Genomic DNA, 19,893 nt, shown 5'->3' on the forward strand with positions numbered 1-19,893 from the left:
CGCCGGGGTCACATAGAGGTGACGAGAGTATTTGAGGAGAAGTTTTTGGAGTGTCCTTGGTTGTTGAAGGTGCGTCATTGAGGAGGGTGGTTGCGCGAGAGGTGGAGGGTGCTGACGGAGGGTGAGTTTTTTTTTTTTTCTGGTGACGAGTGAAGTACGATTTTGAAGTAGACAACAAGGTGATGGTTGACTACATGGGTCTCGTTCGATGCGTGGAGGACGAGAACTTGGAGACGTTTGCGGAGAGCCAGCCGGATTTTTTTTTTTCGTGTTTGGGGCTTTCGATTAGTAGGGTGTTGAGGGGAAGGAAGGAGGGGTGGGAGGGAGGTCCGGGGTACATTGTGCCTCGGATATTTAATTATACGAAGTTGTCGACACTGCAGCTGAGGGCGAGTTCGATCAACACGTTGGTGTCGGTGTGCGGGACGGTTGTGAGGGTGTCGAACGTTCGCCCGATGCTGAGGGTGGTAAGAGTGACGTGCAGGAGGTGCAAGTGCGACTGGAAGTTGGTGTGTCGAGACGGGACGCCTGAGTGTGTGTACGAGTGTATGAGTGCGTCTTGTTCGAGTCAGCAGTTTGGGATAGAGCGCGATTCGGCGGAGACGATAGATTGGCAGAGGGTGAGGTTGCAGGAGTTGGCGAGCGACGAGGGAGAGTGGCAGGGGGGGGAGAGGTCCGCGCACGGGAGGATTCCGCTGACGAAGGACGTGGAGGTGTACGGGGACCAGGTAGACAAGTGCGTGCCGGGGGACAGGGTGGTGGTGACGGGGATAGTGAGGGTGGTGTCGGTGTCGGAGAGGAGGGGGGTGGGTAGATGTCGGTACGGGAGTGGGAGAGGGAGGAGGAGGGGGGGTCAGAAGGCGGTGGTGGTTGGGTATGAGAGTTCGTGTATGAAGAAGTTGCCTATATATGACGTGTATATAGAGGCGAACTTGATAGAGAGGTGCCGGAACGTGAAGAGGGGCGAGTTTCGCGGCAGCGGGGAGGAGGGGGGGGGTGGTGTGTGCGGGGACGGGGGAGGAGGGGGGGGCGTTAGACGAGGAGGAGGTGTTGAGGAGCAGCGCGCATTTGAACAATCAGGATTTGGTACAATGGTCGTTGTCTGAAATGTACGGGATTCTTCAGGTGGCGAGGTCCGAAAACCCGTTTGCGCTGGTGTCATTGTCGATATGCCCGGTGATTTGCGGGCAGTACATGGTGAAGGCCGGGCTGACGTTGGCGATGTTTGGGGGGTGTTCGAGTGAAGAGGGCTGGCTGACGGACGAAGAGCGAAGAAAGAAACTGAGTAGATGTACCGCCAAGCAAATTGTGCGAAGTGACATTCATGTGCTAATATTAGGGGATCCAGGGCTAGGCAAGTCTCAGTTGCTGAGTCACGTAGCCAGCTTGTCGCCTAGAGGCGTCTATGTGTGCGGGAGCTACGCGTCGGCGGCGGGCTTGACGGTGTCCATTCACAAGGAGCCGGGTACCCAAGACTACGCTTTGGAAGCGGGCGCACTGATACTGGCCAACAACGGGATAGCCTGCATAGACGAGCTAGACAAGATGCCCCATCAAGTGGATGCCCTGCTGGAAGCTATGGAACAACAGAGAGTTTCTGTTGCCAAAGCGGGCATTATATGCAACTTACCTGCGCACGCTTCCATTATCGCGGCGGCGAACCCCAAGCACGGCCACTACAATAAGACCAAGACCGTTTCTGAAAACCTCAACATGTCTAGCGCCCTCCTGTCAAGGTTCGATCTGATTTTCGTCCTGGTCGACCACGTGGACGCCAACCACGACGAGCAAGTGTCGAGCCACATCATGGCCCACCACCTGTGCAAAAAGCACCCAGGGACTCCGGAAAAGGCCCCTGACAGCAACAAAGAAGTCGCCGCTCGCGCGGAGTCCGCGCCTCCGTTCCCCTCCTTATACCAGAGCCTCTCCTCGTTTTCGAAGACCAACCCCCCTCTGCTGAACTCGGACCTCCTCAGCCGGTACGTCCTCTACTCCAAGACCTACGTTCGCCCAAGCCTCACCTGGTCTGCGCGGAAACTGCTGCAGAACTTCTACCTCTCCCTTCGCCGGTCCCAACGCGCTCAGGACGGGACCCCGGTGACCACCAGGCAACTGGAATCCCTGATTCGCCTGTCCGAGGCGAGGGCAAAGGCCGACCTGAGGGAACAGGTCACCGAAAACGACGCCAGAGAGGCCATAGAAATCATGCGCTCGAGTCTGAGCGACGCGTTCGACGACGAGCTAATCGCGAGAGGAACGCTCGGACACGAGGGCTCCGTCGACGTCTACGCCACCGGGAAACGAGGAAGGCTGAAAAAGTCTCAGCGATTCGTCAGCATGTTACAAACTGCCGCGAGAAGCCTAGGAAAAATCGAATGGACCACCCAGGAACTCTATGCGTTCCTAAAAGAAAACGACCTCTCGGTACCGGCATCCTCGTTCGAGGAATTCGTAGAGTCGCTCAATTACCAAGGCTACCTCTTGAGAAGCAAGAAAAACACATGGAAACTTTACGGCATTTGACGGGGAGAAAGCGGGGAAATTTTTTTTTTTTTTTTTTTAATATGTGGTCATGTCCTCTTCCTCTGTGTATACGATTTCTCCGTCTGAACAGACCTCTTCGTAGTCCTTCTCGAGCGCCGCCAGATCCTCTCGAGCTTCAGAGAACTCGCCCTCTTCCATACCCTCACCGACGTACCAATGGACAAAGGCGCGTTTGGCGTACATGAGGTCGAACTTCTGGTTGATGCGACTGAACATCGAAGCGACCGAAGTTGTGTTGGAGAGCATGCAAACCGCACGTTGCGTGCGAGCGAGTTCCGATCCGGGAACGATCACGGGTGCCTGAGAATTAATGCCGCATTTAAATCCAGTCGGACACCAATCGACAAAATGGATGGTCCCTTTGTTCTTCACGCTGGTCAAGGCGTTGCTCATGTCCTTCGGCAACACGTCACCTCGATACATCAAACAACACGCCATGTACTTCCCCGTGCGAGGATCGCACTTGCAAAGCATGTTCTGCGCCTCGAAGACCGCGTTCGTGATTTCCGCCACAGAGTGCTGCTCGTGGAACGCCTTAGCGGAACTAATGATCGGCGCGTAACTCGGGAGTAAAAAGTGAATTCGCGGATACGGAACCAAATTCGTCTGGAACTCGTTCATGTCCATGTTCAACGTCCCCTCAAACCTCAAAGAACACGTCAAACTCGATATCACCTGAGACACCAAGCGATTCAGGTTCACATACGTCGGCCTCTCCACGTCCAACGATTGGTGGCAAATCGAATAAATCGCCTCATTATCCAACAAAAACGCGCAGTCAGTGTGCTCCAATAACCCATGCGTCGACAGTACGGAATTGTACGGCTCCACCACCGCCGTCGACACTCTCGGACTAGGATAAATGCAAAAGTCTAACTTGTTCTTCCTCGGATAATCGTACACCAACCTCTCTAACAACAAACTGCAAAACCCACTTCCCGTTCCTCCACCCACTGAGTGGAACACCATGAACCCCTGCAAACCCTCACACTGATCCGCTAACTTCCTCACGTGATCCAACACCAAATCCAACTTCTCCTTCCCCACCGTGTAATGCCCACGCGCGTAATTGTTCGCCGCATCCTCCTTCCCCGATATCAACTGCGACGGGTGAAACAACTTCTTGTACTCCCCTGTCCTTATCGCGTCCACCACAGACGGCTCCAAGTCCATAAATATCGCCCTCGGCACGTACTTCCCAGACCCGGTGTCCTCTTTTCATTCATTCATACAACACACACACACACACACATGTCAATCAAACCCGTCACGCGCCCCCCTCACGTCACCCCCCTCTACCTACGGTAAAACGTCTGGCACGACTTGTCTTGCATCTCGTTGTACTTCGTCCTCCCATCATGTTCAATCCCGTGCTCTCGATTCTTTTCGGTACATCAGTATACAAAAAAAAAACACGCCAAATATCCCCCCACTGTACATACATAAAGCTCCCAAAGACTAGACCCCAACTGGCATCCCGCCTGACCTTTACGCAATCAAAACGTCAGCATCCACAACCGCCTCTTGTTTCGACGCCGTCGACACGTACCAATGTGAATAGAAATGATCTCGCGCATCGCTGAAAAACGTCGCCCCTATCGTCGCTTCTACAACAGAACTCCCTCTTGAAACAATACTATCCGCTATGATGACGAATAGAATACTGAAAAAAACACCCTTCTAAAGTACTTTTTTTCTTTTTCTTTTTTTTTAATCGTTACGTCGACGGCCGCGCAAACTACCAAAACGCGCCAACCCGCTCCCTCTCAATATCCCACGATGAGCTCCATAAACCGATTCCAATATGAAGACTTCTGAGTCGGCTTGGAATCCACCGTCTCTACGGCATACTCCCTTCACCAAAAAAAACGTCAGCACACGGAACGCACTCCCAGTCGCCAAATGAAATATCACGCCCCCCCCTATGAAACCAACAGCGTGAGGCGACAGCGCCCATCCGCCTCGCCGGTCCCCACTAACCCAGGGGAAATAGAACTCCGCGCATGTGCCATATAGGCGCCTCAAAAAAAAAAAAATGCACACACACGAGGCGGCCGAAAAAGCAGCCACCCACACACTTTTCCTACGTACGATGCCATGGGCGCATAAGCAGAGGCGGTCTTGCCCTTGCCTATGATTTTCTGGTCTTGTTCATCGACAAGCGCCTTCAAATCTCTGTCTGAAATAGGCAAAACCCCGATCATCAAGTTTCCAGAATCCAAAATTTTTCCGTTTTTCCCCAGTGCCTTTTCTGCCTGAAGGCGAGTCTGAAAGAGGATGTGAATCCAGTTGCCCTGATTCTCCGAGTTCTTGAAGCGCACTATCTGGCCACAGCACTGGAAATAGGCCAAAATAATCGATGTGTGAGAAGGCGGAAAGCCAAACACGGTTACCCAATGACCCGAAAGGTCGGCTTCCGCCTCGCTCGTATCTGACACAACCGGCCATCCAACCGGACCCTGAGGCGGTTGAGAACTATGGGCGTAAATCGGAGAATAGCCGGGCTCTGTCTCGCCCGTGTGTAGGGGGGGCACATGTGAAAAATGACTCGGACCCGAAGGCGCATTCCAGTCGGCGTATGACAACGGCTGATGAATGCCACTGCCTTTGATGGACTCGGACATAGGCGGCAAAGATTGATACATCGATATAGTTGGCGGGGACGACGGACACGGAGACCGACATGCCGCAGGCATAGTTGAAGAAATCGGCGGATGGGCAAGCGGAGACAGAGTCGGATGAGGAAACATCTCTGAATCCATCGCGTATCCTGTTGCGAACGACGGAGAATCATCGTTTTTGTGGGCAGGCGCGGACATGTCCATGAATGTTTGATAATTCCAATCTTTTTTACTAAACGGAGACTATATACAAAAACAATTAGCTACAAACGATTACGAGCCACAGAACGCATTGCGATGTATGTATATGCAATTATAGTCTCTCTGCACACGCAACACCCATGCAGAAACTTGTGAGTTTCTATCGAGCACAGCGTAACTTCCCAGCCTCTTGCTACTCCAATGCGGCCCCCAAAAAAAACGTCAGTTCAGACTTCTTCGTCTTCTCTCGCGCAAGTCACTTGTCCCTTCCGTCGCTCCCACAACCCCTCAACGCACTCCCCACCCCGAGACGCCAATCCACGCTATCGACTCTATTGTCAAACGTACAAAAAAAATACCGGCTCTCAATACCAAAGGGCAGGGAAACCTCTAACCAACTCTCTCTGCGCTTTCGGCTTCATATGACGGACATACAGATAGAACATGCGCTTGCATATAGTTCGGCGATTCTCTATAGCTGTCCATATTAAATACAGCCAAAACAAAAATACTCGCTCACACACAACAAAAACCATTTTCAATCGGTACAAAATATCTTTGTCCTTTATTTGCAACGACACAACCCTCGCAGGATGCGGTGTGTGCTGACTCATCCAATCTAGACTTTCCCCATCAGGCCAAACCCAGACCGTCCGCTGCCAACGCCTAGAGCAATCTCTCGCCAAAAAAACCACTACAACGGCGTCAGTCCCTCGCAACGCGCAGGCTGCTGCTGCTTGCCGTGTGTACAACGGCACGATCAAGAACGACACGCGCCTGTCGAGAAGAGCCCGTAAATGTCGCCGATTCTTCTAGGATTCTGTGTTTTCAATTTTTAACGGCTCTATAAATGTCAAGCTCTGTTGGGCGAAAACGAGAGCATTGCACCCTCTGCCGACGCGAGTTCTTCCTGGAGGCCCTGCCTTTATTTCAAGCATTTCGCGAGAGAATGGATGAGCCGAATTGGGCGAGCATTTATTCCACCCTTCGGACTAAAAATCATGTTCCCATAAACCTCAATCTGGTTTTGTCGGCAACTTACATGCAAGGCCGCATAGTTTTCGGTCGCACAGCGAACAAGGGTGAGAATAGGGCGCAAAAAAAAGTTTCGGCCGCGGCGAACAAAGGCCGTTTTGACGCGCGGATCCGAATTGTAATGCTGATCGCGCTTCGGATAGAAAGCGGACTGTCTCAGGAAAAAAGAGGGATGGGGGGAAGAGGAAACGTTGAAAACGGCACTCACCTCCATTTTCGAAGCAACCTGACAACGCCATCAGCCAGAGACGACGCGCAGCCCGATGGACGCTTCAAAAGTGAACATAATGTTTGAGGAGTGCGTTTTTCAAACTTGGAAGGGCGTTTAAAAAAGTTGCTTCTGGATAGGTCTTGCCTGGAATTGAAGGATACATGCGTTGTGTGAGAGAATACACAAAAGGTCCCGACAAGCTGGTCAATTCAAGAGGCCCTATGACGGTCATCGCGTCATTTCCGTGAGGTTTTAAAACGCCTCGCTCTGAATCGAAAAGTGATGTACTCAAATATAACTCTTTCTGAGCGGTGATCAACAAGACGCTTTTCGAGCAAATTTATAAAGAAGTTATTCATGGGCTGTAGTCGCATACCATTTCAGGGCTGAATTTAGCGTATTTTGCATGAGCATGGCAACTGTCATTGGACCCACGCCCCCTGGAACCGGGGTGTACATCCCAGCAACATCATATGCATCAGGGTCGACATCGCCCACAAGACGGTAACTGAAAAATGAATTAGTAACCATGCCCTTGGTGCAGGAACTTCAGCGAATCCCGGCGGATTTGTGAGAGGTAGTGTGCGAGAATTGGTTTATCTGTCATAGTGGGTGTGCAAAAAAAAAACGCGATGTGCGCTTACAAATGTCAAAATTCAGATCGTACCCTGATTTCTTTGTGGCGTCGGGTATTGAGTTCATGCCCACGTCTATGATGGTGGCGCCGGGTTTGATCCAGTCCCGCTTGACGTATTGTGCCCTTCCAATGGCCGCGACAAGTATGTCTGCGGTTCGGCAAATTTCCGGTATATTTTCGGTCTTGGAATGGCAGATGGTGACCGTGGCATTTTCGTTGAGTAAGAGGAGGGCCATAGGGATGCCGACAATGTTGCTTCTTCCTAGAACGACTGCGTTCTTTCCGGAGATAGGGATGGAGTATCTTTTAAGCAGCTCGAGGCAGCCCTTTGGCGTACAAGGAACGGTGTTGGGTTCGTGGCCCTTCATAGCGAGTTTGCCTACCGGTAGTAGGGTTAGAGCGATGCGAGGTTTGGTGGCCGTGTCATTGGTGCACTGATTGGCAGCGAGTGGTCGCGCGGCAGTTTTTGTGCGACAGCACACATTTCGTACCCATGTTTATGACGTGAAATCCGTCGACGTCTTTTTCGATAGAAATAAGGCCTGTTATCCTTTTTTCATCTAGGTGGGGTGGCAGGGGTAGCTGAACGAGTATTCCGTGCACTAGGGGGTCTGAATTGAGTTCGTTTACTGGGATGGTAGGGCGTTAGGGATAGTTTGGGGGGGTGGAGAGAAGAAGGTGAGCCAGAATTTGAAAGTGTTGGGAACGCCTACGTTTTTTCACGATTTGGTCTTCGTCGACGTCTTTGGGGTACTTTATGATGTTGGAAACGAAGCCGATGTCTTGGCAAGCCCTTTGCTTCATCGACACGTAGGTAGCGGAATCGGTTCGGTCGCCGATTAGGAGGACGGTGATCCCTGGAGGGGGGTGACCCGCTTGAACGAGTTCGGAGACCCGTTTTTTGATTTCAGAGGTGATGTCCGCGGCAGTTGCCTTGCCGTCGATCAGCTTGGGATTCATCGCGCGTCAAGATAAACTGAGAGAGAAAAAGGCAAAATATTTTTTTTTTGCGTGCGCCGTGCATAGTGTACACTGGACGCGAGTTGAAGGTACGTGTGGAGCGGTAATGTTGGGCGTGAAGTGGCGGTTTTCGGTGGAATTAACGGTGTGAGGGTGATTTTTTAGGGTTGTTTCATCGCGGCGCGTTGTTTTTTTTTTTTTGAAAAGTTGGTTGGGTCAGATGGGCGAGCTAGCTGAGCGGGGAGAGGAGGCGGAGGTGAACAGGAAGAGGTTTAAAAAGGGAGAGGGGGTGGTTGAGTCGGATGGGTTGAAGTTGCCGGACGACGGGCGGGTGACCGTCTCAGATAAGACCAATTTGCTATTTGAAGAGTATTACAGGGTGCGAAGCGGCGGGAGAGAAATAGTTTTGGTTTTTCGAGGGGGTTGTGGATGCGGTGGGCATAGAGTGGAAGAGAGTTGCTGATGGTTTTTTTTGTGACCGAATGGATTTTTTGTGTACGGGGCGTATTGGCGCGGCGGTGCAGAGAGTGGTTGGTTCGTCGGAGTTTGACGAGTTTTTGAAGGTGCTTAGGACCAACTTGGCCTGCACTTTTCGCGTTTGCCGGTACAGGGTGGATTCAGAAAGGATGATAAGGAGGTTGGTCAAGTTGAATGGTTTGGCGGAGGGGGGGGAGGCGACGGAGGGGGATGGGATGGGTCGTGTGAACGGGGTGGTTGGTGGGGGCGGTGATTTTTTTGGGGAGAGGACGGAGAGTGAAGCGAACGTTTTTGAGGAGGCGTCTTCGAAGTTTTTTCCTCTAGTTTTTCCGATTCCGTGGTTTCCTTCTTTGCTTGCTTGGCAGGTGGCGGTATCTAGGGGCGACTTGAGTCGAGAGTCCGACTCGGTTTGTCGAGACATTCATCAGTTTTTGGTTAGGTATTCCAATTTGGGCTTAATTACGAGGCAGGAGGTGGTTTCGATGATTCCGCCGCTGTTTTTGGACGTGAGGGCGAATAGTTTGGTATTGGACATGTGCGCGGCGCCCGGGTCGAAGACGGTGCAGTTGGTGGAGATGCTGCACGAGGGGAGCGAAAGGAGCGCGTTGGAGGGACGGCGTGGCGAGGGTGCGGGTGCAGGGAGTCGAGGTGTTGCAGATGGGGGTGGGTTTGGTGATTGCCTCGTTTCTGGCGTTGTTGTGGCCAATGACGTCAATGCGAAGCGTTGTCATATGCTCATTAGTCAGTTGGTGCGTCTTTCGAGTCCGGCCGTGTTGGTGGTGAATTGCGATGCGCAGAAGTTTCCGTCGCTGCGGGGATCGTCCGGATCTGGGAGAGGGGTGGATTTGGCTGGGTTTGATCGGGTTTTGTGCGATGTGCCATGCAGCGGAGATGGGACGTTGAGGAAGAACGCGGATATTTGGCTGAGTTGGAATCCGGGGGTTGGGTTGTCGATGCACAGAACGCAGTGCAACATCCTGAGTCGCGCGGTCGAATTGGCTTCTCTCGGCGCGAGGATCGTTTATTCTACATGTTCGATGAACCCGGTCGAGGACGAGGCGGTCGTGGCGGCGGTGCTGAAGAAGTTTGGCGAGGAGAGCGCATTCGGACTTCAAATTTTGGACACGAGTCAGGAGCTCCCGCGGCTCAAGAGGAGACCGGGATTGCTGAGTTGGACGTGCATGGGTCGAGATGGCACTTGGTATTCAGCACACGATCAGTTGCCAGAAAGGCTCCAATTGAGGATTCCTTTGACCGTGTTTCCGCCGGACGAGGAGACAGCTAAGTCGTATCATTTGGAAAGATGGTACGAGTTCAGCAGAGCGTTACGGTGTTTCGTTTACAGTTCGCTCTGACTTTTTTTTTTTTTTTTTTTTTACAGCATGCGCTTTTTACCTCACGATCAAGACACGGGTGGATTTTTTGTGGCCGTCATCGAAAAGGTCTCGAGGTCGAGTCCCGCCGAGTCTCCCGAGGGTTTGATTGCGGAGGCTGCGCTCACGGGTGGTCCGTCGAGCGAGTGTCCGTTGGGGCTCGGTGGTTCGAATCTGGACAGCGGGCCCCCGATTGCGAAGAGGAGGGAGCTGTCGTTCTGCAGCCTCCTGGATTCGAAGCACGAGGAGCTGTGGAAGTCGATAAGGTACGCGTGTGTTTGCGTGGGGGGAGAGTGTGTGGATGTGGGCTGACGGCAGGTTTTTAGCGCTTTTTACCAGTTGAAGGACCTCGATTTGCGGGGTCAATTGTTTTGCGCGTCAGAGAAGGCGTCGAAGTTGTACTTCGTGAGCCGGATGGCGGGTTCATACATAAGGCGGTGTGGCGACCGGCTTCGGATAGTGAGGGCTGGGGTGAGAGTGATGATGTACCTCACGAATGCGCAGGGCAGTCCGTGTCAGTATCGACTGGTCCAAGAAGGGATAGAGGCGTTTTTCGCCGTTATGGGGCCGGAGAGGGTGGTGGAGTTGCAGTCCGTGGCCGAGTTGGAGCGTTTGCTTTCGAGTTCGGGCGAGACGTCTTTCACGGAGTTTTCGCATCTGGTTCGCGAGAAGCTCGAGTCAATTGAGGTTGGCGGGGTCGTTTACAAATACGATCGCCCTCGTTCGAGGGGGATGCCGATTTTGGCGGTGGGGTGGAGAGGAAAGGTGAGCACGCACCTGCTGGTGAACGGAGAGAAGAGGAAGGACATTTTGAGGATGGTTTTGGAGGATGAATAGCTGGGGCAGGCGGGTGGTGAAGAGATACGGTTGCAGCTGTCATTTTTATTTATTTATTATTTTTATTATTATTTTTTTTTTTGGTACAGGTGTCGATCGGTCTCGGTCAGTTTTTCGTCTGATGTCTATTTTCTCAGGAGGGGCGGGTGTGCGGCGCATGGTCCTTTGCGGCGCGGGGCGGAGCTGGGTCGGAGCTGGGCCGGCGCGGGGCGCGGCGCGCGCTTACCGCGTCTCGCCTAGCCTTCGAATTACGGACGCGCAGGCCGACTCGTTTGGCAAGCTCGTGAAGTCCGCGATTGTGGCGAAGAACATAAAGGAGATCGAGGAGATTTCGAACCAATACTACGACGAGGTCGACGAGGTGGAGAAGGTGAGGATGGACGCGCTGAGAGGGAAGCAGACGAGGCTGAGGGAGAGCCTGCAGGCGGAGGCGGAGAGCATGCAGAACGCGAGAGAGATTCGGCGCGTGAAGGTGAGAGACGGGTTGAGGAGGAGTCGAGAGAACTTCGAGATTGCCAACGCGCGCAAGCAGAGGCCGTGTTTTTCGGAGAGGGCTCGAGCGAAGGCGTACGAACTGTACAAAGAGAACAAGGGTACGGGAGTGGGAGCGCGCTGCGTTTGGCGCGGGGAGGCGTGGTAGAGAGCGCAGGCGATACGAGGGACTGAGCTGTTTGCGGGGGGCGTGTGTGTGTGTGTGTATTTAGAGTATTGGAACGCGAGTCGTTTGGCGAACTTGTTTCGAGTGAACATTGCCAGAATGAGGATTTCGCTGTGGGTTAGCTCTATAGAGGAGCAGGCGGAGGCGGAGGGGGCGAAGCTGGACGACACGGTTGAGTCGTTGTTGGCGGAGAAGTATGGGGAGCTCGATTTTCCTGGAGACATTGCCGAGGTGCCTGAGAGGATTCCGTACAAGAAGAGGCGCGACTTGTATTTTTTCTTTGACGACGAGGTCAAGCTTCAGGAGTTGATGAAGGTGCTGAGGACGAGGGACATGAACCATTACAGGGAGTCGCCGAGGGTGCCGAAGAGGTCGATTCCGCCGATAGTCAAGGTGGTGCCTCCCCAGCTGGAGTCGGTGAGGTCGACGACGGCGCCGAACAAGTTCGGGTCGGCGTGGCTGATGTGGGACATTTCGCCCACGAAGGACATGTACAACAGGAGGATCGTGGTGAGGGAGCGAGATGGGTCGTACAGGACTGGAAATTGGCAGGAGCGCCGGTACGTGGAGGACTATCGCCGGTACATAAAGTGGCCGGTGAGGGTGCCGTTCGTGAGGCCGGACGAGACGCAGCCGGACCGGGTGCCGAGGGAGGCGAGGATACCGGAGGGGTATAAGGTGGTTTTCGATTGAGAGAGGAAGCAGATTAAAAAAAAAAAAAGAATCGTCATTTAGTGTTGAGAGTTTCTAGTAGGGATGAGCGAGTCTCTGTTTGCGGAGAGCACGTTGTACCAGGACGTGGAGGTGGTGTTGAAGGATAAGTTGAGTTGCCTCGGGGTCGACAGGACGGGCGCGTTGGCGGCGTTGGGCGGGTTCGTAGGGGCGAGAGAGTGAGCGGAGAGGGGCGTGGGGCGGGGGTGCTGACGGTTTGTTGGCTGGGATGGCGTGTGCGTGTGTGTGTTGTAGGAAGCGGGGTTTGCACATCGTGAAGCTCGAGGAGCCTTGGAAGGTGCAGAGGGTGCTGGAGTTGGAGGAGCGCGAGCCGGAGACGAGGTGTGTGCGTTGGCACCCGCACTACGAGAAGGCGTCTTACGTGGCGTCTGCAGTACGTGGGGGAGTTGGGTGACGCGTTTTTTTTTTTTTTTTTTTAGGGGGGGGTGTGTGTGCTGACGCGAGCGTTGTTGGAGTCGAGGGAGAAGGTTAGTTTGTGGGACGTGTTGGAGGCGCGGTCGCCCATGCAGCAGGTGTTCAAGCCGTACGAGGCGGAGACGACGGACGTGAGGTGGTCTCCGTTCGACGTGCATTTGTTCGCGACGCTGAGCTTGGGGATGTATTTGGCGTTGTGGGACATTCGCATGCCGTTGCCCCCGGTGCGGCTGAGCGTGCACGGGGCGAGGGTGGCGGGGGGTTCGATGTTGAGGTGGAACAGGTGCGATCCGTACCAGTTGGCGTCGGCGCACGATGACAGGTTGTTTGTGTGGGACGTTAGGAAGGAGAGTCAGTTTTTGCACGATTTGACGGCGCACTCGCTGATCAGTGACTTTGACTATTCCTACGCGTCTCCGTCGCAGTTGGTGAGTTCTTCTATGCAGAGGAGGATTGAGATATGGGAGTTGGCGGGCGCGTCTGGCGACTTGGCGGTGTGTTTCGACCTCCGCAACCCGGCTTCGCACGTACAATATTGCCCCACGGAGACCGCATTCGTCACGACCTCCGCGTGCAATGATTGGAAGATCTGCTGGCACTTTCTGGAGGATCCGGAGCACCGCACCTGTTGCTTTACAGGACACAGTGCCGTCATATTGGACCTCGACTGGCGAGTCTGCCAAGTTCGTGGACAGGCCTCCTTGTCCACGACGCAGCTCGTGTCCCTCTCATCCGATGGCGCGCTGCACCTTTGGACTCTCTGCGACAGGGTGTCCGAGCTCAAGAACCGCTCTCGCAGACAGCGAATGCACCACAAGCCCGCGCAAGACGCCTCCTTCCTGTGCCAGCGCGGCGCCGCCGCCGACTCCCCTCCGCACCGGCCCCTGCCCCCCTCGCCTGCAGATCTCGACGCCGTCCACGCGACCCCGCCGCGAGTCCCGCCATCGTCTCACCCCGTCGCTCACGCCACCGACCGAGCGCCCTTCTCCAAGCACCTCTCTCTCGAACACGAGTTCTTCCGACTCCAACAAGAGTCCCTCCCCCACATCCACTTCCAAGAGATGTCCAGCTATCACCGCCTGCTCGGCTGCCTCTTCCTCTATTGGCCCTTCCTAGTCCGCTTCCGCGCCACCTTCCCGCCCGCCTACCCCTCTAAACCCCCCTCCTTCGAAATCCTCAACCTCAGGGAAAGCGACCGCCTCATCGCCGTCGAAAAAACGCTCGACCACCAAGACCACTCGCCCAAAACGCGACTCTCCATACACCAACTCCGCTCCCACCTCCCACACACACTCTCAAAATTCGTCGACAAAAAAGCACTCCAAACACTCCTAAAAGTCTCCAAGTCCTGCTCCAACTCCAACCTCCCCTGCATCTACCCCTGCTACAACGCACTCCTCTCACTCTTCTCCACACTCACTCAAAAATTCGACTCCCCTCAAACCGAACTCCCCCCCGAACCTGAACAACAACTCCTACAACTCCTCCCCGACTCCCCACCCACTCCCCCACCCAACTCCCCTTCCTCCCCCTCTCCCTCCTCCGACCCCACTCCCTCCCCCACTCCCTCCCCCTCCGACCCCTCCCCCTCCACCAACCACCTCCCCCCTCCCCCCCCTCCCCCTCTCCCCCCCTCCCGCCCTCCACCCTGCCCCTCTCGCCTCCTCCTCACCCTCTCCCCCTCCCTCGACCCCTTCCACAACCACTCGCTCTTCAAACCCTTCACCCTCCCTCAACCCACACGCACTCCCCCCCTCCCCACACACTCCTCCTCCCCACACACTCCCCCCCCACACACACACTCCCCCCCCAACTCCCCCCTCCACCCCGCCTCGCCAACCCCCACCGATCTCTCCCCCCCCACACACTCCTCCTCCCCACACACTCCCCCCACACACACACTCCCCCCACCCTCCTCCCTCCCTCCCTCCTCTCTCCCTCCCTCCTCCCTCTCCGACCCCCCCGTCTTCCCCACCCCCCACCTCGTCCCCGTCCCCAGCGTCTTCGGCGCCCGATTCCACCCCTTCCTCCCCCTCCTCTCCGTCTTCGGCGCCCCCGACCACCTCGACCTCACCCCCATCTCCTCCCTCCTCCCCCCCTCTCCCTCCAACCACGACGGCCCCCCCAACTGGCGATTCCAACCCCGCACCCTCGACGCCCTCCTCGCCTCTCAAAAACCACCACAAGACCCACTCTTCGACTCCGAATCCTTCTCCTCCTACCCCTCCACCTTCGTCGCCCTCCTCCACCTCCCCCACCTCTCCCCCACCTCCAAACACCTCGCCTCCCTCTACTCCTTCGGCTCCCTCGACCCACGCCTACTCCTCCCCTCCCTCCCCCACACCACCCTCCTCAACTCCACCGCCGCCTCCTCCTCCAACCGCCCCAAACTCGCCAAACTCTGGCGCATCCTCGGACTCCTGCTCGACCCCTCCCACCCTCCACACCCACTCCTCCTCCAACACACCATCCGCCGCTCCCTCTCTCACTACTCACTCCTCAAAGACGTCCAAACCCTCGCCATGCTCACCTGCCTCATACAAGGCATCTACACACCCCTCGGCCTCCTCACTCACTCCCAATCCCGCGGACTCCACACTCACTCCATCTACGAGGACTACCACCACTCCCACACACCGCCGCCCCTCTCCCCCGATCTACACCCCCCACTCCTCTCCCTCCAGTGCAAGGCCTCTCAAAACTTCTACGCCGAGTGCCTCTACGCCTGGGGACTCTTCAACCAACGCGCAAAACTCCTCAAATTCCTCAAACCACGCTCTCAAAAGCAAAAAACGTCCGGTACGCCCCCCCCCAACACGCACGCGCCCCGCCCGCGCACCACCACACACGCGCACCACACACACGCACCACCACGCACCACCACACACGCACCACCACACACGCACCACCACGCACCACCACACACGCACCACCACACACGCACCACCACACACACCACCACACACACCACCACACACGCACCACCACACGCACTACCACGCACCACCACACACACCACCACACACGCACCACCACGCACCACCACACACGCACCACCACACACACCACCACACACGCACCACCACACACGCACCACCACCCCTCACACAAAAAAAAAAATGCACCCTCTCTCCTTAGAACTCTCTATCCTCTGCAGAAACTGCTCCACACACCTTTCCTCCCCCTACTGCCCCGCCTGCAACCTCTACGGCTTCTCCTGCTCCATCTGCCAACTCCCCGTCCGCGGCCTCGCCTGCGCCTGCCTCGCCTGCGGCCACGGCGGACACGCCGCACACCTCCGCCTCTGGTTCCAATCCAACGTCCTCTGCTCCACCGGCTGTCAGTGCAAGTGCCTCCACACCATCTCCATCCTCTAACTCCACCCCGCTCTCCCACCCCGCCTCCCACGCCCCTGCCGCCATCCCCACAAACACCACCAACCCCAGCAAGTGGTTCGACTTGAACTTCCTCAAGCAGTCCTCCGCCCTATCCACCTCCAAAGACCACACCTGCCACGCCAGCTGCCCCGACGCCCCCAACACCCCCACCCACGCCGGCCACCCCAACCCCCCCACCCACACGCTCGCGCACAAACACGACACCATCCCCGCCGCGCACGCGCTCAACGACCACTTCGCCCACCTCTCGCCAATGCTCAGCGCGCTCGACCTCACCCCAATCCTCGCGTCGTCTAACTTGTCCTGGTGCGCGTAAATCGTGTCGTAAAAAAACGTCCAAAACACGCACGCTGCGTACAACGGCAGCGCCGCCGTGCTCGTCAATACCTCAACCACACTCTTCTCCATACACGTCACCGTGAACGCCATCAGGCACCCCCAATTGAACACCACTCCCAAGAACAACTGCGGGTACCCAAACACCCTCTTCACCCCCGGATACAGCAAAATCAACGGCACGCTGCACAACCCAAGACGAATCGTCGACTCGTTCAACTGCCACAACACCAACAAACTAGCGCTCCCCGTACACGCAAACAACTTCGCCGCCTGCCAATTCGAAAGCGCCCTCGCCGCCAACGGACGCCCCCTCGTCCTCGTCACCATCCTGTCTATCCTCTGGTCCCACGCGTCGTTCACGATACACCCCGTGCTGCGCGCAGCCAGCGCACTTTCGTCGCGTAACCAAGCAGGGTTAATCGCACGCGCCACCGAACACTTCACCCCTCTCCACACACACACACACACACACACACACCCCTCTCTCTGCTGCGCAACGATGGGCCCCAACGCATATGCGCCACGCTCACAACTGGCGTTGCCCCATCCCAAACCGTACAGACCCGCGCCACGGCTCCATCCACCCCCCGCTGCGCCAAAAACCCACGACAACCACTAGCATCGCACGACCATCGACCACCACGTCACGACTCAACCGCAATAACCGCTATCGACCGCGTTGTACTGTCGCAATAACCCCTTAATATAGACCCACACAACCACCCTCGTCCAACCGCTGCAACCACACGATACCACAAGCGGAGAGGACGACCACGCAACCGTGATCCAGCCCACGAACTCGCCACTTGAGGCCGTACACCACCCGCAAAAACCGTCGCAACGAGCCCACTTTATTGTATGCAATCATAACAATACACAACCGCGTACAACAAATCCGCTACATTCAATCTACACATAATGACGAATGACTATACACAATCGCAACCGCTATCCGCGCACGACACGTAACCGCGCAGCCCTCACACCTCAGGACACTTCGGCGGGCAACCCGCTTCAGCCGGCGTTCCGTGACAAACTCGCCGCAGCGCGGCGCTATGTACTGGGGCGCGTACCCTATACCGAATAGAATCAGATACTTGAAGCTCGGCAGCGACCCCGGAGCGGCGGACACGGCCAATCCCCACGCACACGGCCAATATAGGAGCCAAGTGCCCTAGTTTGCGAATTTCGTCAGTCAGAGAGAGAGAGCCGCACAGCGTTGCGCACGAAAGTCCGAAGTTGGACCGTGTGTGTATGTGTACAGGCTGCATACAATCGGGTTCTGCAACCTGATGAGTTTGAGATAAGGTTGGAGCTTCGCAGGAAAGACCGACAGACACTTTTCCACCAGCGTCGGCGAGGAGGTGCAATCGGGCAGCGGTCGGCGAGCGTCGCTTGCTTTGCATGACAGTTGCGTGTACCGCTGACTTTTGGCCCTTCTCGCTTTGATCCCCTGGCCTGACGCGCTTCGCTTGAGAGGGCCGTATCGACATATAGACGCGAAAATCATGGAAACGGTCAATGAAAACGAATTCTTTTTTTTTTGGAATTATTTTGGCCTTTAGCACGCGCGGGGTTATCCAACGCGTGTTCTGAAGGATCGATCACGGCGTGTAAATTTTTTTTTTTTTCTCTCTTTCGCCTCCCTGCTGCGAGCAGAGTACGTCTGTCTGTCTAACGTGCTCGGAAGAGGACCTCCATCGAAGAACACATGATGAACGTCAGAGAAGTCAACGCATCGTGCCTCGAATTTCTGCTAGGTGAAATGGTGAATGTAGTTTCTAGCACTCGAGGATCCTCTGACGGAGATGCGACAGACGCGTCGAAGACGTTGGAAGGCATCGGATTCACCGTAGGACACAAGCTGATGGAAAGGTAAAATCAGTATCGACTCCTTTAGAGTGAAGAAGCTTCAGCCTGCTTACAACTTTTTGTCTTCGCAGACTCTGTCAGGGCACCGGCAAACTCAGGTTTGAGGAAAAACCGTCCAGCCTCGAATATTGCAAAGACTTGGAAATAGTCAAATTCATCTGCAAGGATTTCTGGTATTTTGTATGGAAAAGACAAGTAGAAGCATTGAAAACGAGCAATTCAACCATTCCCAGAGTACGTGCTCGTAAAACGTATTGACGAGAAATGTCATCCTCTCATGTTTCTCTTCTGTCCTAGGTCAGGTACATCCTCATAGACACGGCCTTTGTCTGGCTGAAAAGGTTCTCCAGTTACTCGTTCGCAGAAACCAAACAACTCGCGGAAAAGTACCTGTGCTTCTCTGCCGGAATCATCCGCGGCGCCTTCTCCAACCAGGGCATACGAGCAAAAGTAGAAGTGTCCATCATTCAGCCGGAACTAGATAAAACAAACAACAAACCGCAAACCGGACCCTCGAAAGCTTTAGGATGTACGCACTCAAAAAAAAAAAAAAAAAAATTCACGCGAAATTCACGCTAACTTTTCCGCAGGTACTTTCAAAGTGAGCGTGGTACCACTCGAATCTGGCATCCCGTGCTCCTCCTCAGACATCGTCAACAACAAGCTGATCAATATGGATCTCAATTGATCTTGATGTGCGCGGTCTAAATAAACTTTTTTTTATTAGCATTCCTCACAGTACTGCTGATAAGCGTTCACATCCAAAAGCGAGCGGCATTCGTCCGGACTGTCTAGTTTTATTTTGTATAGCCAGCCCCGACTGTCTGACGAACTTCCAAGTAGAGCTGGGTTATCCACCAACTCCTGATTCACTTCCAATACAACTCCACCAACAGGTGTTTGCAAGTCCAACGTCGTTTTGCTCGCCTCGATGGACGCCAAAACCTGATCCTTGGTCACCTTTTGAGCGACCCTAGGTAAATCGACAAACACAACTTCCCCCATGTCCTTCAATGCGTGAGGCGTCACACCAACAATTCCAATTCCATCATCAACCTTTACCCATTGATGCGACTTTGAAAATTTTTCTTTTTGACAAAAAAATCAGAATGCCAACGCGCGAATACCCTCAGCACCGCCTCAAGTACGCACCTACTCCAACAACCCTCTCAATGCAATTCTAAGCACGTACCGGTTCCAAAATAGCCCCGATTCTGAATAGGCAACTTGAGATGCGATAGACACTCCTCTCTCCCTCCCTCCTTAGGACATGACGCCCTATGAATCGGCTTCGGTAAACTGGAAACCGCTTTTTTAAACATAAAGCCGCTGAAAAATAAGTGTGTCAAAAGCAAAATAAACACCCTTTACAAAAAAAAACACACTCGTCTTTGCTCAATTCAGTATATTTTTTTGGTACTTGCAGCCTACCCGCGCAATACCGGCACATCGCTCGAACTCTGGAAAATGCAACGAAGATATCCTAGTGAATCAAAGGCGCAATGGGCATGGGCTTGACTAAAACAGACAACCCGTTAGCATAAAACCCAAAAACCGAAAAAAAAATCTGTCTCGCGTGTGTGT

At 54.7% G+C, this 19,893-nt stretch overlaps 8 protein-coding genes and 1 long non-coding RNA gene across 10 annotated transcripts; 4 read left to right on the forward strand and 5 right to left on the reverse strand.

The window, feature by feature from the left end:
• The first annotated feature begins 389 nt into the window (after positions 1-389).
• Positions 390-2,523, forward strand: LOC126331439 (DNA helicase MCM8-like). The gene is made up of 3 exons (XM_049996473.1): positions 390-806; positions 1,126-1,268; positions 1,317-2,523. The coding sequence occupies exons 1-3, from the start codon at positions 456-458 to the stop codon at positions 2,521-2,523; spliced, it is 1,701 nt and encodes a 566-aa protein (XP_049852430.1). The 5' UTR covers positions 390-455.
• On the reverse strand, positions 2,510-4,218 carry LOC126331444 (uncharacterized). The gene is made up of 4 exons (XM_049996481.1): positions 4,094-4,218; positions 3,987-4,030; positions 3,848-3,926; positions 2,510-3,758 (listed from the first exon to the last, which is right to left on the reverse strand). Exons 1-4 carry the CDS (start codon positions 4,119-4,121, stop codon positions 2,560-2,562), a joined length of 1,350 nt encoding a protein of 449 aa, XP_049852438.1. The 5' UTR covers positions 4,122-4,218; the 3' UTR covers positions 2,510-2,559.
• A 12-nt stretch (positions 4,219-4,230) lies between these two features.
• Positions 4,231-5,559, reverse strand: LOC126331449 (nucleoporin Nup35). Its single transcript, XM_049996487.1, has 2 exons — positions 4,636-5,559; positions 4,231-4,398 (listed from the first exon to the last, which is right to left on the reverse strand). Exons 1-2 carry the CDS (start codon positions 5,367-5,369, stop codon positions 4,311-4,313), a joined length of 822 nt encoding a protein of 273 aa, XP_049852444.1. The 5' UTR covers positions 5,370-5,559; the 3' UTR covers positions 4,231-4,310.
• Positions 5,560-6,615: 1,056 nt separating this feature from the next.
• On the reverse strand, positions 6,616-8,289 carry LOC126331450 (uncharacterized). The gene is made up of 4 exons (XM_049996488.1): positions 7,963-8,289; positions 7,741-7,878; positions 7,280-7,628; positions 6,616-7,120 (listed from the first exon to the last, which is right to left on the reverse strand). The coding sequence occupies exons 1-4, from the start codon at positions 8,207-8,209 to the stop codon at positions 6,964-6,966; spliced, it is 891 nt and encodes a 296-aa protein (XP_049852445.1). The 5' UTR covers positions 8,210-8,289; the 3' UTR covers positions 6,616-6,963.
• A 91-nt stretch (positions 8,290-8,380) lies between these two features.
• On the forward strand, positions 8,381-11,078 carry LOC126331451 (RNA cytosine C(5)-methyltransferase NSUN2-like). Its single transcript, XM_049996489.1, has 4 exons — positions 8,381-8,588; positions 8,734-9,992; positions 10,068-10,325; positions 10,386-11,078. Exons 1-4 carry the CDS (start codon positions 8,430-8,432, stop codon positions 10,894-10,896), a joined length of 2,187 nt encoding a protein of 728 aa, XP_049852446.1. The 5' UTR covers positions 8,381-8,429; the 3' UTR covers positions 10,897-11,078.
• Positions 11,013-12,276, forward strand: LOC126331452 (uncharacterized). The gene is made up of 2 exons (XM_049996490.1): positions 11,013-11,489; positions 11,601-12,276. The coding sequence occupies exons 1-2, from the start codon at positions 11,018-11,020 to the stop codon at positions 12,245-12,247; spliced, it is 1,119 nt and encodes a 372-aa protein (XP_049852447.1). The 5' UTR covers positions 11,013-11,017; the 3' UTR covers positions 12,248-12,276.
• A 4,396-nt stretch (positions 12,277-16,672) lies between these two features.
• Positions 16,673-17,930, reverse strand: LOC126331453 (uncharacterized). 2 transcript variants are annotated; one of them, XM_049996492.1, is made up of 3 exons: positions 17,711-17,930; positions 17,511-17,611; positions 16,673-16,828 (listed from the first exon to the last, which is right to left on the reverse strand). In XM_049996492.1, the coding sequence occupies exons 1-3, from the start codon at positions 17,928-17,930 to the stop codon at positions 16,673-16,675; spliced, it is 477 nt and encodes a 158-aa protein (XP_049852449.1). The 2 variants fall into 2 exon arrangements, with proteins under 2 accessions (XP_049852449.1, XP_049852448.1); XM_049996491.1 differs by having other exon boundaries at positions 17,511-17,930.
• A 138-nt stretch (positions 17,931-18,068) lies between these two features.
• On the forward strand, positions 18,069-18,997 carry LOC126331454 (trafficking protein particle complex subunit 6b-like). Its single transcript, XM_049996493.1, has 4 exons — positions 18,069-18,312; positions 18,381-18,543; positions 18,607-18,838; positions 18,900-18,997. Exons 1-4 carry the CDS (start codon positions 18,149-18,151, stop codon positions 18,995-18,997), a joined length of 657 nt encoding a protein of 218 aa, XP_049852450.1. The 5' UTR covers positions 18,069-18,148.
• On the reverse strand, positions 18,879-19,633 carry LOC126331455 (uncharacterized). The gene is made up of 2 exons (XR_007563257.1): positions 19,502-19,633; positions 18,879-19,397 (listed from the first exon to the last, which is right to left on the reverse strand). It is a non-coding gene; the product is annotated as an uncharacterized LOC126331455 (long non-coding RNA).
• Between the last annotated feature and the right edge of the window lie 260 nt (positions 19,634-19,893).

Source organism: Schistocerca gregaria, unplaced genomic scaffold, assembly GCF_023897955.1.
Source record: "Schistocerca gregaria isolate iqSchGreg1 unplaced genomic scaffold, iqSchGreg1.2 ptg001371l, whole genome shotgun sequence".
Lineage (NCBI taxonomy): Eukaryota > Metazoa > Arthropoda > Insecta > Orthoptera > Acrididae > Schistocerca > Schistocerca gregaria.

Coding starts and splice junctions, on each gene's coding strand:
- LOC126331439 (XM_049996473.1), top strand. CDS start 456: ATGCTGAGGGTGGTAAGAGTGACGTGCAGGAGGTGCAAGTGCGACTGG. Junction 807..1,125: donor CGGTGTCGGAGAGGAGGGGG/GTGGGTAGATGT, acceptor GGGATTCTTCAG/GTGGCGAGGTCCGAAAACCC. Junction 1,269..1,316: donor GGCTGGCTGACGGACGAAGA/GCGAAGAAAGAA, acceptor AATTGTGCGAAG/TGACATTCATGTGCTAATAT.
- LOC126331444 (XM_049996481.1), bottom strand. CDS start 4,121: ATGCGCGAGATCATTTCTATTCACATTG. Junction 3,927..3,986: donor CTAGTCTTTGGGAGCTTTAT/GTATGTACAGTG, acceptor TGTACCGAAAAG/AATCGAGAGCACGGGATTGA. Junction 3,759..3,847: donor GTCGTGCCAGACGTTTTACC/GTAGGTAGAGGG, acceptor ATGAATGAAAAG/AGGACACCGGGTCTGGGAAG.
- LOC126331449 (XM_049996487.1), bottom strand. CDS start 5,369: ATGGACATGTCCGCGCCTGCCCACAAAAACGATGATTCTCCGTCGTTC. Junction 4,399..4,635: donor GCTTATGCGCCCATGGCATC/GTACGTAGGAAA, acceptor TTTTTGGTGAAG/GGAGTATGCCGTAGAGACGG.
- LOC126331450 (XM_049996488.1), bottom strand. CDS start 8,209: ATGAATCCCAAGCTGATCGACGGCAAGGCAACTGCCGCGGACATCACC. Junction 7,629..7,740: donor ATTTCACGTCATAAACATGG/GTACGAAATGTG, acceptor TACTACCGGTAG/GCAAACTCGCTATGAAGGGC. Junction 7,121..7,279: donor GACGCCACAAAGAAATCAGG/GTACGATCTGAA, acceptor TTCATTTTTCAG/TTACCGTCTTGTGGGCGATG.
- LOC126331451 (XM_049996489.1), top strand. CDS start 8,430: ATGGGCGAGCTAGCTGAGCGGGGAGAGGAGGCGGAGGTGAACAGGAAG. Junction 8,589..8,733: donor TATTTGAAGAGTATTACAGG/GTGCGAAGCGGC, acceptor GCGGCGGTGCAG/AGAGTGGTTGGTTCGTCGGA. Junction 10,326..10,385: donor GAGCTGTGGAAGTCGATAAG/GTACGCGTGTGT, acceptor GCAGGTTTTTAG/CGCTTTTTACCAGTTGAAGG.
- LOC126331452 (XM_049996490.1), top strand. CDS start 11,018: ATGTCTATTTTCTCAGGAGGGGCGGGTGTGCGGCGCATGGTCCTTTGC. Junction 11,490..11,600: donor ACTGTACAAAGAGAACAAGG/GTACGGGAGTGG, acceptor GTGTGTATTTAG/AGTATTGGAACGCGAGTCGT.
- LOC126331453 (XM_049996491.1), bottom strand. CDS start 17,930: ATGTCGATACGGCCCTCTCAAGCGAAGCGCGTCAGGCCAGGGGATCAA. Junction 16,829..17,510: donor CTGATTCTATTCGGTATAGG/GTACGCGCCCCA, acceptor ACGCGACGAAAG/TGCGCTGGCTGCGCGCAGCA.
- LOC126331454 (XM_049996493.1), top strand. CDS start 18,149: ATGATGAACGTCAGAGAAGTCAACGCATCGTGCCTCGAATTTCTGCTA. Junction 18,313..18,380: donor GGACACAAGCTGATGGAAAG/GTAAAATCAGTA, acceptor TTGTCTTCGCAG/ACTCTGTCAGGGCACCGGCA. Junction 18,544..18,606: donor GCAATTCAACCATTCCCAGA/GTACGTGCTCGT, acceptor CTTCTGTCCTAG/GTCAGGTACATCCTCATAGA.